This window comes from Magallana gigas, chromosome 5, assembly GCF_963853765.1.
Source record: "Magallana gigas chromosome 5, xbMagGiga1.1, whole genome shotgun sequence".
NCBI lineage: Eukaryota > Metazoa > Mollusca > Bivalvia > Ostreida > Ostreidae > Magallana > Magallana gigas.
In genome coordinates, this window is record NC_088857.1 from 52,833,781 (window position 1) to 52,853,046 (window position 19,266).

The 19,266-nt window shown below is 33.4% G+C and overlaps 2 protein-coding genes across 2 annotated transcripts in view; both read left to right on the forward strand.

Moving 5' to 3' along the window:
- LOC105320587 (uncharacterized) overlaps positions 1 to 19,266 on the forward strand; it is an 87,257-nt gene that overhangs the window by 50,321 nt on the left and 17,670 nt on the right. The window contains exons 27-30 of the mRNA XM_066086388.1: positions 9,591 to 9,842; positions 10,044 to 10,172; positions 10,366 to 10,491; positions 11,783 to 11,908. Of these exons, the coding sequence (XP_065942460.1) occupies positions 9,591 to 9,842; positions 10,044 to 10,172; positions 10,366 to 10,491; positions 11,783 to 11,908 (633 nt within the window). The remainder of the gene's footprint in view (positions 1 to 9,590; positions 9,843 to 10,043; positions 10,173 to 10,365; positions 10,492 to 11,782; positions 11,909 to 19,266) is intronic.
- LOC136275337 (mucin-like protein) lies at positions 1,287 to 5,986 on the forward strand. The gene is made up of 12 exons (XM_066084163.1): positions 1,287 to 1,581; positions 1,698 to 1,840; positions 2,299 to 2,462; positions 2,593 to 2,743; positions 2,873 to 3,068; positions 3,309 to 3,559; positions 3,654 to 3,879; positions 4,042 to 4,284; positions 4,366 to 4,494; positions 4,688 to 4,891; positions 4,985 to 5,233; positions 5,943 to 5,986. The coding sequence occupies exons 1-12, from the start codon at positions 1,569 to 1,571 to the stop codon at positions 5,984 to 5,986; spliced, it is 2,013 nt and encodes a 670-aa protein (XP_065940235.1). The 5' UTR covers positions 1,287 to 1,568.

The following is a 19,266-nucleotide window of genomic DNA, read 5'->3' on the forward strand; positions in this document are numbered from 1 at the left end:
ACTGAGTTATTTTGCCAAAGTTTTCCCGTGAATGTCGGGGTTTTTTTTGCCTGGATTTTTCCGCATGATATATTCATTCCAATTTGATCAATGAAAATTATCTTTTTTTGACATAAAATTGTCCCGCTTGCAGGTCATTTCTTTGTTTATAACAATCAGGCTTTCCATTCAAAAAGGTAAAATGAATAAAATAAAGCTGACATGAATTCATAATACGAATTATTTCCCTTTTATTTCCGACTACCGCCATGTAATAAATTAATTATGTCGATTTCTATTGTTACGCTCATAGCTATACAACCCTATATAAGGCCGAGAGCACTAGTCATGCTTCACAGCACTCAGGAAATATATATTCATCTGTACAAAAGACTTCATATAATGTGTTACTCACTGCACTTTTAAGGAATATCTAGTAAACGGCAAAACAAAACAGACTAAAATTTAGGCACACATATTTCAAAAGTCAACGATAATTGTAAAACGTTTTCTTCTGTCTATTATAACATAGCACATGCGCAAACCACACAATGTAGCAGATTGTGCTATGTCTGCATGGATGTGAGAAACTAGGTGTTTTGGTAGAAACTAATGAAAACGATGTTACGTCGTTACTTTCATCTTCTGTATTGGATTTAATACCACCGGGGTCTTCAAAAAGATGCAGACGTTTTGCACTTTGTTTGAAGGACACATGTGTCCAGTGTGCATGCGAAGTAAGGCAGCACTATCTGTGCCAAAAATACAGAAACCTTGGAAATTCTTTCAAAGAATAAATTCTACTTTGTGTTTAGTGATTGTACTTTCCTTTTTTTTTTTTTTACAAACATTTTACTATATGTAGTTAATGTATTGGCAGTTGAGGGATCGAAACTAATATGCCGACCAAATGCCTTTATCCATGTATGAATTCATGCCAGCTTTAAAGAAATATATCAGTGTGGTACTGCATTGTATGTAAGACGAATCAATGTAAAACTGTAAGGAAAGCTAGGTTTTACAAATTAATATCTAAATCTTGGCCTTTTATGACCTAAGCTTTTCTTAGAAACTTCAGAAATCGGACCATAATTTTTTATGATAAAACGGCGAAATTGTCATTAGTATACAGGTGTTTTTCCCGAATACCCAAACTTGAAGTTGAGCATGCGTATTACATGAATGTGAACTAACATAGTTGCTTGCGCTCGAAAGGGCTAGCAATAATTCTGCTCATATGCATAATCTGGACTGCATTATTGTTTTGAGGTAACATTGAAGACAAATATCCTCTTTATTAAATTTCAGAACCACGTAAACCAGGAGCAATATTAAATAATATAAGTATTTTTTCTGCTGATGGACTTCACCTCGAATGGGAAAAAACTGACGGTTTTGTCAACCGATACAGAGTTAAAATTGATGACAATGAGCAAGAAACACTTGACAGTAAACCACATATAGACTGGAACAAACTTCTGCTCCCTGGCACTTTGTACAACGCCACAATAACGGCGATCAGCTACGGATTTACTACAAATTATCATACTTACGGGAAAAGAGAAAGCGCACCAGCTTCTTACTGGATAATGACTGTTGATTGTACGTAATGTTGAAATGTTTTTAAAAATCTTAATCTACTAGAATAAAAATGAATTTTTTTAGTAAACACAATGATACTGTAATAAAAAATGTGTTGGTCTCATTTGCAATTGAAGCAAAAAATACCGGGAAGGCGTTCATGTCGTATGGGGATGGCGACTACGTTCTAACAGGCGATTATGTTACAACCCCTCCCCTTACATCCCCCACCAGAGTCCATGTAGGAAGTGAACCAGATGCAGGATTCAACTTTGTGGTTGTAAGTCTCGTTTTGCTTAGATCAAAATGGTGTATAATCTACAGTTGGCCTCACTAAAGCTTTTCCTGTGTAAGGTTCCAAACACAGTCTTGAAACAAGTCTGGCATAAACGTGTTTAAGAATTAGCAAAGACTGAATACTATCATTTGTACATTCAACTAGCACAGCCAGGCATTAGTATGTGTTATTTAGTAACGGATAATAAAATAGTTTGTCCAAAAGATTACAATTTTTGTAACGATTTCACGATATACAACTGAAATTAATGCGAATTTACCCTTCATTTACCAATTGTTTGTAAGTGAGACCAATTACTGTGAAAAAGTTGCCTTTGAAAGGTTATGTTTTAGTTTTTATTGTGTTGTTGCTTGAGTTGAGAAAGACAAATCATTTATTAATTAGTACACGTAGAAGCAATCATTTTGATCGTCCAGTATATGTATATTTAAATTTCATAGATTGGGACTAATGGTATAATTGGACTAGGCGAAACGTTTAACAGTGAGTCCATATTTGCCATGGACTCTAAAGATATCAAAGAAAGACAGATTCTTTGTCCATTTTGGACTGATTTACAATCAAAGAATGATGAGGGAAAAGTTTACTACAGAACATACAGCCGGTAAAAGCGTTTTAAAGTTGTCGTATTTCTACACGTTAATCTTTTATAGATGCATGTCATTGTGTATCATTTAATATGTAGATTTATATTGTGAATGTAAATATTAAAATATTGTGCTTTGCTTGTCAAGAGAGAAGAAAGTAACGAACGTAGATTCAATTTTTATGGATATGGCCGATGACATAGTAAGGAAACATTTCAAAGATTTGCAAGATTTTAAAGCTACATGGCTTGTTAAAGTCACATGGGAAAATATGACACTTTTTGGACAAGATGACCAGGTATAGTTATTGTGTTCATTGGAATAATCAAACCTTAAACTATTGACACTTTATGTAAAGACACACTGTACATCTCGTTTTGGCTACTCTTGACCTTCAGCCATATTCATTTTGATTTTTGTGATGCAGAAAACAACGTTCCAATGTTTCCTGATCACAGATGGCGGGAACACATTCGCTGTTATAAACTACATTGATATTAATCTAAAACCAATTAGAAATCTTCCAATCTCAATAGGATATAGATATAAGGATGCCTTTGTGAAAAACTCGTTTACCAACCAAAAAGGAGCGTTCAAAATGAGTTTCATTCCCGGAAATGGGGGTAATATATTTACATCAATGTTAATAAAAGAAAGGGCGATTTTTGGAACTTTATTTAATAAGGGTTAACACGATTTATACCTGTTAAACGCAGGGGTCACAATATTTTAGCATTGGTTCTCCTCGCCCTTTTTCAATGAATTAAATAAAAAAAAAACAATTTTTTTTACACTCAAAGATTTTATCATGATCATCTTTATTTGACATATCATGAAACGATGTATCATTCTATGTGTTATAGGAGTACGTGGCTTCTGGATTTACAAAATGACAACAGGAAGAAATGCAAGAAGAGAGGAACACGATTGTTTAGCTTGGCATTTATCAAACAAGAAAAATAAGACAGACCAAACTTTGTCCCACGTTCTTGTTGAAATCGAGTGTCCTTGTGATCCACGTCTTCTCAGATTTGATCCACGTTACGCCCTAAACAGATTTGACAAAACCAATCGCCTAGCGTGTTATGCTTCTTTAACCGAGGGCAACAATGTCGTATGTATACACTAAATTTCAAAAAGCGTTGCATTTGATTCTTTTAGAATGTTAATATATCTGAGGCATTGACAACCTAGTCTTTTCTCAACAGGAGTGCTGTTATGACATGTATGCTGACGTTCAGCAACTGGGACCTCTGCGGGTTTCGGCGCCTTTTGCAGGAACAGTTTTGCAGTACAATCCATTTTTTCAAAGGTATCACTACAACAACCATGATAAAAAACCGAAGGACCTTTGCTGCAGTTCGGGACATTGTGATTGGTATTACGACGTTCGTCCTATTCCTAATTGCTATATTTGGTCACCTTTCAAACCAGGTAATTTCTCAGTCTATCTAAAATTTTGTAAATCCGATGAACTAAAGAGTATTGAACAAACCTTTGCCGTACTAAACATTCAATAATTCACGTTATTTGACAAAACATAAAGGAAATAATAAACATCTCATACTTCTATTGTTTTACTTATTCTGTTTACAGCAATTAATTTCGGAGATCCCCATATAACGACATTTGACGGTTTGGACTACACCTTTAATGGGTATGGAGAATATACTATGATTAAGATAAACACAAGCACTGTATCATTTATCTTACAAGCAAGAACGGAGTTAGCGACAACAGAAAACGGAACAACTATAAATGCAACCATTTTCAGTGCGTTTGCAGCAAAAGACCAAACAGGATCAACAGTACAAATTGAAATGTCACGTGACAAAAAAGGTATCATTTTTAACCTTTTCATTGTTGCAGAAAAACCCTGAACACACCTTTTATAAAATCTAATATATTTTTTGGCATTAGGAATGGTGATCATTGGCAATGGAATCGACATTACAAATAGGTTAAAAAACGCTAGTTACAAATTCCTGGAAAGAAACCTAACAATATCCTTCCAAAATCGCACAATTGTAGCAACATTTTTAAAATCAGGCAAGTATTTTTCAATATACTCTACATATTGTTTTCAGATTTTATTGAATTAGGAGCTTTTATGTGTTCTTTAAACAAGAAAAATAAGTCTGCCACGTCATCAAACTATTACTGAACTTGCACATATTCTACCTATTAAACATCAATAATCAAGTAACTAATGTTTAGTTTCTAACAAACATTTGTCATTTAGCAAACACAATGAAAATCAGCCTTGGAAAACGCTTTCTGATCTGTGAAACTCTGATCAACGTGAAATACAAAGGAATGACAACAGGTTTAATGGGGAACTTTGATGGCAACAACACTAATGAATTTATATTACCGAATGGAACCATGCTACCACAAAATGCAACGAACAGCGAAAGGAAAATATTTTACAACTTTGGAAGACTTTGTAAGCTTTGTAACTCAATTTTAATATAGATTTTGAATGCAAATGTTTGTAAACGAAACGACATGTTTAACTTATACATATATATTTTAATAGGGTCTGTTGGCAACGAATCTTTATTTCAATATGGTGACGAACTATCTTACTTAAACTACTCACATCCCGGGTTTGTTCCAATGTTTACGGATGAAGTGGATACAGGACGATTGGAAGAGGCTAAAATGAAATGTGAATCGAACGCTTCGAAGGCCTGCATAGCTGACTACCTCGCCACTGGAGACATTGCGTTGGCAAAAGTTTCAGGGAATAAGGAACATGATTCTAAGTCTGATATTGCAACAATAGGTATTTCGTTTTCGTTAATAAATCGGTCCAGTGAATTGATAACTGTAATAAATGTATTTATAATAATAATGATAATAATAATAATAATAATAATAATAATTTTATTTTAGAACATTATATAATTGCAAATTTGAAAGGTCGTGCATGTTTTTAAAGAAACTTCTGTTACAGAAAATGAAATACCACAGATTATTTCGGGAAACACAACACTATATGTTGAACTGAACAAAAAAGTGGAATTTAAATTTAATGTATCAGATGATGGCCAAAAAAATCCAACAATAATTTTTTTAAAGAAACCAGACAATTTTGAACTTGACGATGAAACAAACACCGTCATTTGGACCCCAAAGAATTTCAGTAATCCTGACATAAGGTATAACAACCCAAACGATCAATGAATACATGATAAAATAAAAATCATATGAGTTGTATATTTTCATTGCAATCTGCATTTAAATCTGAGGTAAAAACATATTCAAAGAAACACCATACGTATATTTCTCGTTGCTGTTTCTAAAGAAAGAAAGTCACCGTAGCTTGAAGTGTTCTCATATTTGCAATAAAACAAAGCTTATAAAAGTTAGTAAACTACTTAAATTGAAAATGACATTTATGAATTAAAGTAAATAACAAAAGTGGATTTTACAAAACAGGGTGGAATTGAGCAAACTCGATGCTTTATATACCGTATGTGTTGTCTATTTAGCATCGTGGCCACCGACAGTCAAGGAGCACAGTCTGCCGCTTTAGAGTATAACATATTAATGTGCAGTGGATGTGGTCACAATGGAGAGTGCGACTATGAAAACACATTAGAAATAAGTAACCATGCTAAAAGGGTTGTGTGTAAATGTCAAACAGGATACACAGGTACGCTAGTAGAGCTATCTATCTATCTATCTATCTATCTATCTATCTATCTATCTATCTATCTATCTATCTATCTATCTATCTATCTATCTATCTATATTGCTATCTATCAGTCTTAATTTTTAAAAACTTCAATGATGGCACCCATTTTGATTAGTCAATGTATATTTTGCTGTAGGTTTTGGATATATAGATATCGAATTATCTTACAGTTTGATGTTTAATATCTATCCGCCCATCAGTTGGACATTCAAATGTCCACCAGTGCATAAAACAAAGCAAAAAACAAAACTAAAAAAAAACACAAGATAATATGGAAACATGTTTTTTAACACCAACAATAATCAAAATACAACTATAATATTGTATTCTCTACACATATCCACTAGAATAGAAGTTCAACATAACGGTCTCTTTTTAAAATATTGATAGATTTGAAATCGCAGGCACAAATTAGGTTTTCTATTTCTCAACCACTAGTTGAATAAAATAACAACCCATCAAGATTTTAATTGCGTTTGTCGCACAAGGCTTGACTTGAATATGTCTTAACGTTCAAAATCTAAAAAAGGTCGCGTACATCATTTATAACCTTTTTCGTCTGTTTTAACAATATCGGGAATGTTCTCCTTCTTGAACTCCATAAGAATCCTATGAGATTTTTTTTTTTTACAAATTACCATTTGATACATCGCTTAAACATCTGGGTCTTTTTCTAAGTTGGTACTCTCTCGATTTTCATCTATATGCAAGTCTGATTAGATTTGAACATATTTTACTATGCAAATATATATTTACATAAATGGATTAGGCAGCAGGCAATGCCTATGAAGCCTTTTCCATAAATATCCAAGTCTGCTCAGTACAACTGAAAAGTAAAAAATGACATGAACACCTGTTTCCAATATTCACTGGTCCATGAATAAAAGAGGTGCTTGATTAGGCTATTTTGGTACGGCACTGTTGAATATGAATGGATCAAAGTTTCTTTGAGGCCCAATAAAGGGAATATTGAACCATTACGTATCAGGCTATCTGTCTTTCTATCTATGTTTAATGTTTTCCTATACGTCTCTTAGAAAGGATAGACCAACAATAATGCTTAACGTTAAATGCAGCAACTGGGAACATTTTTTTTTTGGGCATATTTTTTTGTCTATATTTATAGACAATTCACATATTTAAATGTCACATACTGCTTTTAGAGTATTTTGTTATTTTGTTTGGAAAATCACAACAGAGCAGAGTAGATGGGTAGAAAAAGCAAGGATATATTTGAAGAAACCAACATAATGGTTTAAATAACTATTTTCTTGGTTTATTGATTTTAAAATAGGGGAAAGGTGTGATATTAACACAGATGGCTGCTCACAAAACCCTTGTCCACTTAATAGAAACTGTACGGACCTCTCACCCGAGGAAGAGGTCAAGTTTGGTCGAGGATATAACTGCTCGAGTTGTCCCCCTGGGTTCAACGAAGTCGGAAATAAATGTATAGGTAGTAACATATTAAGTGCAATGCTAGTTCGATTTTTGAACTTTTCCACCTTACCTATGTTAAAAATATTTTGAAATCGGATTGATGTTTTTCAATGCATAATATTAAAGCAAAATTTTAAAATTTATATATTCTTGATATTTCGATGAAAACTTACATATACAATTTTTTTTATTTAAGATATTAACGAGTGTACGTCAGATGCCAATACTTGTGACAAGGATAAATCAAAGTGTGAAAATAGTAATGGTGGCTATATTTGCAACTGTTTAAGCGGGTATAGGAAACTGAACGAACAATGCAGTGGTAGGTTTGCCTTGTTTTATCAAAAAAATCAACCAAACAGCGGTCGAGGAGAAAACAATCAGATTATTTACTTTAGGTAATGACTATTCCTGAAGTTTTTAAATAGCTTTAAGCTGTATGGTTTATCTTCAGATATAGATGAATGCCTTGAGAAACGGTCTGGCTGTGAACAACTCTGTCAAAACACCCCCGGATCTTTCTCATGTTCTTGCTTTCCTGGATTTGGTTTAAATGATGATAATACCACTTGCAGCCAAAAGGGTAATTGTAGGTTATCGTGACAAAATATTCAATCTACATGTACATATTAACCTGCTCGAATTTCAACTATTTCATATCTTTAATGTTTTAAGAACCACCTTCTTCAAATCACATAATTATATTTTACTAATTTTTCAGATAATGATATCTGTAAGCACTTAAACAAACAATGTCAATACGCATGCAGTAAAATAGAGGGAAATGCACAGTGTATTTGTCCAACTGGTTATACACTAACCAACAATGGAATAAACTGCACAGGTAAATAAATTGTTTCACTTCATTTGATTTTTCATTCACTCATAGTTCTTCCTTGTATAATTGTTAGTAATAATTGTTTTCCACGTTTAGAACATTCAATGTAGTATTTGTTTTAAAAAAATGCTGACAAAGCTGCTAAACGTCTATGTCCGTCAGTGAAATGTAATTTGTAATTTGAGAAAAAAAATGAATAATAAATTGTTACGATTATTCATAATGCCGATTTGGTTCATATGGATGTACAGATATCGATGAATGCAGTCTTGCAAAGACTCCATGTGACCAGGAATGCACCAACCTTAACGGATCTTTCCAATGTACATGTCGTCCTGGATACTCTCTTGAGGAGGACAAAACAACGTGCTTGAGTATGTTTACATTTCTGCTATTTGTAAAGTTGTGCTCAAGATACATGCATGATTAAAGATCAAGAAAATAATAAATTGATTTACAAAATAAATACCAAAAGATTTATAAATAACGTTCGGTTTTGAGGTTTATTTAAGTAAGGACACTTAATTATCAACAACATTATCATCTTTTTTGGAGGATGTTTATAACTAACAGTATTTATTTAGTTCATTTGCTGTCAATAACTATTTATTAATAAAAGTAATAAAGTACCGAACAAGGTGGCTCTTTTGGTGTGTCTTTATGTATATTGTAAACTAAAGACTGCCAACCCCTCTCCTCTCTCTTTGTCTGTCTGTCTGTCTCTCTCTCTCTCTCTCTCTCTCTCTCTCTCTCTCTCTCTCTCTGTAAAGTAGTACAATATGTACATAGAAACCCATGCGTATTGAGTGTGTCCAAAGTGTAAAGTCTTGTTTTTAAAACACGTTATTAATTAGAAAACACAAAAAAAACACACCTCTCTAAATTTATTCATACAAAAAAGACTTATACAGTTGACAAAACATGTCTCTTTTTTAAACTATATGGTGTAGCAGTCGCCGTAGGGTTCTTTTTTGTTTACCTTTGAAAATGTGATATTTGTGGTAACATTGGCGATTGGTCCGCCTACTGCCAAAACTCTTTTTTCAGCGAAGCCAGGCTCAAAATAATATAATATTAAATATCAAGCTATGGTCATGATTTTTGGACTTTGATCATCATTCAAAAAAATAGAAGTACCAACTCCCATGCTTTTTACCGTTACAGGATGTGAATTGCCGAATTACGGAGTAAACTGTAGCCAGGTGTGTGAGTGTGGCGCAGGTGTAGACAGGTGTGATTCCGTCAGTGGATGTGTTTGTCTGTCAGGATGGACTGGGAGGAGCTGTGACGTAGATATTGACGAATGTCAGGAAAATCCAAACATATGTGGTATAAAAATGGTTTGCGTAAACAAGGAGGGCTCATATCGATGTGATTGTGGGAAGGGATTGCAACGAGTGGAGAATAGCTGTGAAGGTAACTTATTATCTTATTTGGTTTTTTTCTGATATAGGACTTGGTGCATAAAACTATTACAAAAGTAACATTGCTTACTGATTACATCAGCAAACCTATATCGATTATGTCACAGCTAATTATATACTGCAATAACGAATTAAACCTTGGAGGGGGAAATGTCACTACATGTAATAAGATTTCTCCATTTGATATGTAAAGACATCGATGAGTGCGCAGATGAATCCCTGAATGACTGTCCCCCTGAAACCACACATTGTGTGAATTCGTTCGGTAATTACAGTTGTGAGTGCAGACCAGGATTCCAAGGGCAGGGATCGGACTGTAATGGTAATAAATTAAACTGCGTGTTTTAACCTAAAAAATAAATGTACAAAAACAAGCTTAAATACAATGCTTACCTATTTATGAAAATTGTGATTCTCTTGCGAAAAATTTGCATGATTATTCATGCGAATTTCATATGAGATTCATGCGAGCGACTTTTGCCAAGCAGAGTCATTTTCATTTCAATCTATTTCAGATATAGACGAATGCAAGCTTGGTACTCATCCATGTTCCCAAGCATGCTTAAACACACCTGGCAGTTACAACTGCCTCTGTTTTTTTGGATTTGACCTGGGAAACGATCGTCAAACTTGTGAAAAAAGTATCATACATATGTTATTTTCTATAATTAGTATTTGTTTTAAGGACAACTTGATTCTCAATGTGTTGATAGTTATTGACATTTTATGTATAAAATAATTATTTATATGATTATTCATACGGCGGCGTGGTGAGAGAGAGAGAGAAAGAGAGAGAGAGAGAGAGAGAGATAGAGAGAGCCTCATAATCATAGATACGCAAATGTAAAAAGTCTAAATCAATTTACAAGATCATGCGCATCCCGTTGGGGGAGGGTGAAAGATAATATTGATTCCCGCACTACCCCCCTTCCCCCTCCCCGACCCCTGTTTAGATGCCCATGGTAATGGCCATTCTAAACAACGCAGATTTTTTTTTTTGAGTTTTGAGACTTGAGCTTATATTCTGGCAAAATATGTCAGATATTGTTTAAATACAGGGCCGTCGAAAAATTTCATATTGGGTCGGCGAATTTGATCGATAAGTTGGGGGGATTGTTATTCTACAGTGTGTCAAATTATTCTTGAATTTGATAAATTTTACTGTTGTCGTCATCTTATTTGATAGTCCTGTATAAGAAACCAAGCAAAGTTGTACATTATCTTTGATCTTATCTTGATCTTACCTTGACACCATAAAATGTGTATTAAGATAGCGTAACTTACATCTATATTAAAGAAGTTGTTTTTAACTTACAACTTGTAATTGATCATCAAAGCTGGAAAATGATTTCTTTCCTTAATGTCAAACTTATCTAATTAATGTCACTGTTCATTGTCAAAACACGCCAGAAACATGTACATATACACCCCACGTTTGACTGTGTAAACAATAAAGTTAAAACTCCTTAAATTTCAATTCTTAATTTCTTTTAAATTCGATCATTTTATGGCAAAATTATTGGGGCGGCAACCGCCTCTGCCATCCCTGTTCCAACACCCTTGAAATATCAGTGAATAGTACATGTATAACATGTAGGTGTTATCATTTGAAGGAAAAACAACATTCCAGGAAAGGGATTGCTCGATCGATCGATCACAGAACCTCTCCACTTTCATCATCTACATCATTGCCCTTATAAATTACTCATCAAAAATGATGTATTTATATACAATTATAACTTATTCGTCCGAACAAATAATTTATTATTCCGAACAAGTTGTAATTCTTCCGAACAAATAGCTTATTTGTCCGAACAAATCCTAATTCGTCCGAGAAAAATAAGATTTATTTATTTTTTCAACTGGCCCTTCCACGCCACTGTATATTCATTCTTCTTTCTTGTAATTGAAAATGTCTGACTTGTTAACTAGCCAAAGACTCCTGCTCTATATATCCAAACCTGAACTGTACGTATGGGTGTAGGAAGATCAACGAGAAAGAAGGAATATGTTTCTGTGAGAGTGGCTACCAAGTTCAAAGCGACGGGTCTTGTGAAGGTATCAATTTCTAACAATTTGTTTATTTTCATTGTCCGTTAAAAGAGATCAAATGTTCTATGGAATTTTACTCAGTTCTATATATTCCTTTGTAATAAACGAAAATTAACTTCAAATCTGATATAATCTTATTAGGGATCCGCTCTGCTGGCGCCCTATAGTGATCAGTCTGTCTGTCTGTCATTCCGTCCGTCCGTTTGTCCGTCCGAGATCACTTGTCCAGAGGATATCTTCTCTCCCCTTGGCCCAATCTGGCTTATACTTCACCCAGCGAGTGCCTTTGGTAAAAGGGTGTGCAGTGATCTTGAACCATGTTTCTAAGTGAAGGTCAAAGCAGAATTATAAATAAAATCCTTGTCCAGAGCATTTCTTTTCTCTGGTCAATTCTAGCCCATACTTCATCCACATAGTGTCTATGGTCATAGAGTGTGCAGTGACCTTGAATACATTTTGTAGGTAAAAAAAATCAAGGTAAAATCGGACAATTTTAAAATCCTTTTTTTCAGAGCATATGTTATTTCTACTTAAAGCCCTTTTTGGACCATTCTTCAAATAAACAGAGCTTATGCATAACGGGTGTGTAGTGACCTTGAACCATTTTTAAGGTCAAAAGTGAAGGTCATAGCAGAATTGTATGTAAAATCTGCTGTTGATGAGGTTTATATCTCAGCTTATTCGTTATGCAAGAACATACTCCACATACGAACAGTTTCTTAAACGAGGCATGCTTCTAACAAAAACACTGTTGGAACAAGGATATAAAGAAACTCGATTAAACCATCTTTACGGAAGTTCTATGGTCGATACAATGACCTTGTCAGCAAGTACAGTATTTCATTAAGACACATGCTGACTGACGATTTCCACATTTGTTAAGTTAAAACATTATTTATACTCCGGACTGACCGGTTTCTTCCGTTTTTAGCTCATTTCAGGTTCAATTGCAAGTGAACTTTTCTGATCACCTATTGTCCGTCGTCCGTCTGTCCGTCCGTCTTTAAACTTTTCACATTTTTGACTTCTTCTCTAGAACCAATGGGCCAAATTTAACCAAACTTGGTACAAAGCATCCTTATGAGAAGGGGATTCTAAAGTGTTAAAATAAAGGGCACAGCCCTTTTTAAAAGGGAGATAATTGCGAAACTGTGAAAATTGGTTGGGTGTCTTAGAAAATCTTCTTGTCAAGAACCACTGCACCAGATATGCCAATATTTACACCAAATAGTACATATAGTAAATATTCTAAGTTGTAAAACTTGTGATTCCCGGGTTAATACTGGGGTCCCAAGAGTGGTTCAAAGTTTATTTATTGAAAGATGAAATTAACATAAAAAGATATAGGGAAAAGGATTTTTAAATATATATTCTCATGGACTACACTGCTACAATTAATGAGATTACTATACAAGTACCCTTAGATAGTGTAGATTCTAAATTGTGAAAAGTTTTACCCCCCCCCCCCTGGACTAATACTACGGCACCAAAAGATGCTCAAAGTTTAACATATGCTTATATAATAGGAAAATGTTTTTAAACTCTTCTTCTCAAGAATTACAATGCTACAGTTTGTGAGATTACTATGCAATTATTCTAAGACAGTGTAGATTCTAAATTGTCAAAATAATTTTTCATTAAAAGAAGTATTCAAAAATAAAAAAAGAAATTCCATAATAAGTTTATTATAGTTTAATTATTTGGAAATATGTTTATCGACTATTTTTTTTTTTTTTTGATTTTTGGAATTTCGATCCCCACATCAATTAATACATGTAACATATCGGGATTCAAGTGTTTGGGATCAAAGATCATAAATTTAAACAACTCTAAAAGGTGTGGATGTTAGTTCTTACGGAAGTTTTGATTCACAAACATAAAGGTGGGAAAGATAAAGAAAAAAAAGATAATAAAGATTATGGAAAGAAAAGTAGGAATCATTGATAGACAATATCAACTATATATAGACTTTCCATGTTTTTTGAGTTCAGTCTAAAAGACGAAAATGCAAAGTCTAACATGTATAATGTCCTCATCACACCTGCAATATTTTATTTACTGAATCTATAAAGAATCTTTAATGATTGAAATACAAAACAGAGGCTAATATCATCTTTCAAATATTTAATGAATATTTTCATTTTTTTTCAGTGAAATGGGAATTTTACGTTAGAGCTAAAAATTCAGTCTCAATTAATGTGTAAAATATTTATGTATACAAACATGCCATGATTTTTTCTCCTTTTTATGTATTGTTTAATGTATGGCAAAATCTTGAACTATATGAGAGTTTTACATTTTTTCAGAGTTCATTACATACTAACCTCTTTTGAAATAAAATGATACAAGAACTATTGTTCAGGTGAGCGATATGTGGCCCATGGGCCTCTTGTTCATGATCATGACAATGAGCACACGGCGGGTGCGACCGGTCGGCAGGGGATACTTACTTCTCCTAGGCACCTGATCCCACCTCTATCTTTTTAGAGGTCCATGTTTGCTCTGCTTTTAATTTGTATTTCGCAATATGGATTTTTAGATGGTTGTCAGTTTGTTATTGTCATTTTTCATTCTAATTGTAGGATTCCAAGATTCTGTTGTGTGTAAATTGGGTACCTGTAAAGTGCGAAACGAAATAGAAAGGAAACGAAATATCCCGATACGAAACGAAATATACAGAAACGAAAAGAAATCAAAACGAAACCTACCAAAACGAACCGAAACAAAACGAAATCGAGCAAAATGAAACCGAAATATATATAAATCTAATGTATATTTTAGAAGAAACAAGTCTCTTTTGAAACGCAGCGAGGGGAAAAAATAATTGTGGATATGTAAAGGTGCGCATTTGTAAATATGGATTATCCTTTTAAATAGATATTGCTCATTTTAGTTTAAAACAACACTTTTCAATGTGCCTATATATTTAACTTAAATTATTACTTTCTTGTAAATATAATCCATTTGTATGTATGTATACTTGTATGAACAAAATCGGATTTTTTCCTGGTGATTCCTGGTCTGCGTTTGTCCGACACCAGACAATGTAATAGATCATATTAAGAAAAATTTACGTGATTAAAGGGGCATGGTCACGATTTTGGTCAAATTCTATTTTTTTATTTACAATGCTTTAAAAATGCATTTCTAATGATCAAATAAAATTTGAGAATCATTCGTAAAGTTATAAGCAAGATACAATTCTTACAATTCTTTGTCACGTAAACAAGGCTCGTGCCTTGTTTTTGTTAACATAGGTTCAATATAGCAGTAAAATAACTTTTTCCAGCTTATTTGTCTATCGTTTGATTTATTTTAAGCATAGATAAGCAGATCGAAACGTTTAACACATTCGTTTTCGGTTTAAAACTGAAAGTTTTACTTCAACGTTCAAAATGTAAACAAACGCTTTGTTTACATAGTTTAGAATTTCAAGCTTTGTAACTTGCATATAACTCAACAAATGACACTCAAATAACGGTCGCCTATATACTCGGCACTAAATGGGCTCAATCATTAAAAGCTTAGCTTGAAATGATAAATATACATTCTAGCAATACATATACAAAAGAAAATATGTATGTTTACATGCTAGTTTATTTGTTATCACCTCTCAGACGGGTGTACCCCCTTGAGAAAATTATTGACAATTATGAAATTTGCCAGACGTCCGTTTTTCCTAAAAATAATCACCAATTTTGGGAAAATTAGAACTGAATATACAAAATAGAGTGTAAATATTTATTTAAGCCATATCTCATCAAAATTTTTGCGCAAATTTTTGTAAGTAAGTACGCTTTATATACCTGATGTATCAAAATAGAATACAAAAAATGCAGTGCTATTATCGCGTTTGGTAATTTTTTTACTATTTTATGGACTCAAACTTAAATTCATGGTGTTTATTCTATAGATTGACATCTTAGAAAAAAGATTTGGTAAAATGAATTATATGTTGACGGATTACGCTTTAAGCTCTAAACCAAGTAGACCCTGACGAAAAAATCCGTAAAAATCACATTTTGCTACAGTTTTCTGCTTAGATCTGTCAACAATGTTAGATATCATTTAAACGTTAATTAATTGACGATTGATAAAATTCGAAATAGCTTCTGTCTCTAAATTTAAACCGGTTTTAGTAAAAGAAAAAGAAAAATTCGGGGGGGGGGTATCAAAACAAAGAAGATTTAAGCATACCTGAGATCATGGTTAATCAGAAACTTCGTTTTTCATTTTACTTTAACAGAATGGAGTTTCTCAACATTAATCATTTCTATCTCTCATAGAATACATATATTACCCTTTTAAGGTAGCTCCATACTCGTAAAGTTCTCTGAGGAAAGTTGAAAAACCGAACTGATTTCTACTTAATAGACTCAAATGTCATCAATTGTTAGAAAAAATATACATGTCATCACACTTTTTGAGATGCCAGATAAACATGAACTAAAGCATATTTTAGCATTAGAAAAATGTATTTTTTTTTTTGTTAAAAGGAAAATCTTGTAGGCAGAAATTTGTTTTTCTTGTTTAATTTTAATGTCAACTTTATCAGAAAACTAAAATTACAAAAATATTTTAAAATTAATCGTTGGAATAAGAAAAATTATAGCATTTAAACATACAACTGAGAGAAAAGTCAGAAAAAGAGTTATTTCCCCTTTGCATAGATAAGATATATAAAAATTTGGAAATTTAGTATAAAATTAAGTGCGAAAATATCTTGAACCTACCAATAATTCTAATTACATCCATGTGATTATATTCACATAAAATAAATATAACTATCTTGCACAATTTATAAAGAATTCAAAGTTTTACAAAAAAGTGTGACATCACAGAACACTGGATCTACTTTAATTGCTTATTATTGCCATTGTTTACAACAGCGATGTATAGCAAAATCAATACCGGGTATAAAAAACGCTTTGTAAAAGTCGAACCAATATTGTAAAATCCGTATTATGACGTAGTGCGATACTCGGACTACTTTAACCTTATATAAATCAAAACCAGATAAAACACATCAGCATGTTTACCAGTCGTCTTTTTCAGCAGCCATGACAGTTCTCGCGTGATTTTATGGGATGTACGCTTGGAGTTTTGATGGGCTTGATAACGTGAATGTCAGTGTAAATAATCGATCTTACCTCGGTATATCACTAAAACATCCTTTAAAGAAATGGTACACTAAAGAATAATGGAAAATTCATATTTACCGCGTTAATTATGTTTAAAATAGGGGAATTCCTATATTCAGTTCAAGATCCGCTCCTGAATTCTCATTGGCTGTGTCAAAATAAAACCGGTCAAGGTCAGTAAACATGGCGGACAAATTCAACTTTCGTTGTTGACATACACGAAAAATAACCGATATATGGATTATACTTGATATTATTGGATTGATTTATGCCATAGACATCTACAACGTTTGAGTTCAGGAAAGAAATGCAAATGTTATTGTCATTTTATATAAACGATCTGAGACGAAATCATTGCGGGAGTCAATCACTCCCGCACTTGCACCATAACGATTTCGAAGATCCTATGGAGTTGTAGCCCTCTCCCAAAAAAAAAAAATCGGGAGAGGGCAACATTATTGCAGCTACTTTTTAATATGTAATGTAAGAAAAATGGTCGCTGCGAGAGAAAGTTGGGGCGGGGGAAGAAGCCACCCCCGACCCCTCTGATGCTACGTGCCTGCTTTCATAAACAGTAAATAAGACTTTCAGATGACCGATTTATTGCATAATTTTATCTCTCTCTCTCTCTCTCTCTATCTCTCTCTCTCTCTCTCTTGACTAGTAAGTATTTAAATTTCAATGTAAGGAAAAATAGCTATTGATCCTTTTTCTAAATTCATCATCATTTTACCAAAAAAGAAGTAACAAAGCGATAACGTTCTTGAATTTTAATATTTCCTGCTTAAACATCAATTCCAATGTAGAGCAACTTTGCTTTTACATTTTCCAGTATAATTGATATCGACTCGTTAGAAATAACTAGCGCATCATTTTAAAATCTGGGTATTTTTGTTAAACAGACATTTAGCAAATGAAAATAGGCATGTTGCCACTTCCCCCCCCCCTTTTTTCTCCCATATACGCGTTCGCGATTTTATATTCTTGTGGTTTAATGCAAAACTGTTGAATCGCAGTATTTAATAAGTACTTACCTAAATATAAGGAATCTACATTAATACACCAACAAAAACATATGCCTTGAAAAAGGAAGGGGGGCCTTCTCAAAACTACCTCTCAAAAAGCTGGACCCGACAATGATCTAAAGTATGATAAATGGGCTTTGTATAATTGATAACATAATGACATGTATATTAATAGTAATACGCTTTATTTTTTTAACTCAATGTGTACAGTTATATGGGTTTCATTCGCAAATTATGTTTATAGACACTCGCAGTACAACAGTATAGTAAATTTATTTCGATCCGTAAATAATAAAAGCTTTTACATGTGACACATTAATTTTGAGAAATTTGTTGTATCTAGGTGATTAAGGAATAAAAATAAGAGTTAGACATAATCAAAAAGAATACTACGCATATTTTGAAATAAGTATTTTGAAGTTAAATAGTACGAACAAGCATATTTGCAGCTGGCAGCTGATTTACAGTATGAACGTATAAATAAAATACGTCAATAGAGAAGGGAGCCTTTATCCGTGACAAATTTTAAATAACGAGTGCTTGAACTAAGTAAATTTTATATGAAGTAAAGATTAATCCTTAAACATTATATATATTTTTTTGTATACCCTTCATGATTTCAAAAATATTCTGATAGTTTCGTTTCAACAGGTTTCGTTTCGGTAAATTTCGTTTCGTTTCGATGGATTTCGTATCGTTTCGGTAGATTTCGTTTCTTTTCTATTTTTGTTTTGCACTTTACATGTACCCATGTAAACTCGATATTGAACTGACGATAATTTGATTTATTATACCCCCCGCAAACGAAGTTTGAGGGGGGGGGGGGGGACTAGTATATGGGAATCACCTTGTCCGTCCGTCCGTCTGTCCATCTGTCTGTGCAATCGTGTCAGGTCCATATCTTTCTTATGGAGAAACATTGGAAGTTCCTACTTCACACAAAGATTGCTTATGACCTAAGGGTGTGTCATGACCCTGACCCAAGGTCATTTGTGCAAGGTCAAGGTCACTGGCAGAAAAAATACAAAATTCGTGCCCGGTCCATATCTTTCTTATGGAGAAACATTGGAAGTTCTTACTTCACACAAAAATTGCTTATGACCAAAGAGTTGGTCATGATCTTGACCCAAGGTCATTTGGGCAAGGTCACTGGCAGAAAAGTGCAATTTTCGTGTCCGGTCATTATCTTTCTAATGGA

Bases quoted from the DNA above. Each gene is read 5' to 3' on its own strand.
- LOC136275337 (XM_066084163.1), top strand. The intron at 3,880-4,041 runs GTAATTTCTCAG...TTCTGTTTACAG, and splicing joins TTGGTCACCTTTCAAACCAG to CAATTAATTTCGGAGATCCC. The intron at 4,285-4,365 runs GTATCATTTTTA...TTTTGGCATTAG, and splicing joins AATGTCACGTGACAAAAAAG to GAATGGTGATCATTGGCAAT.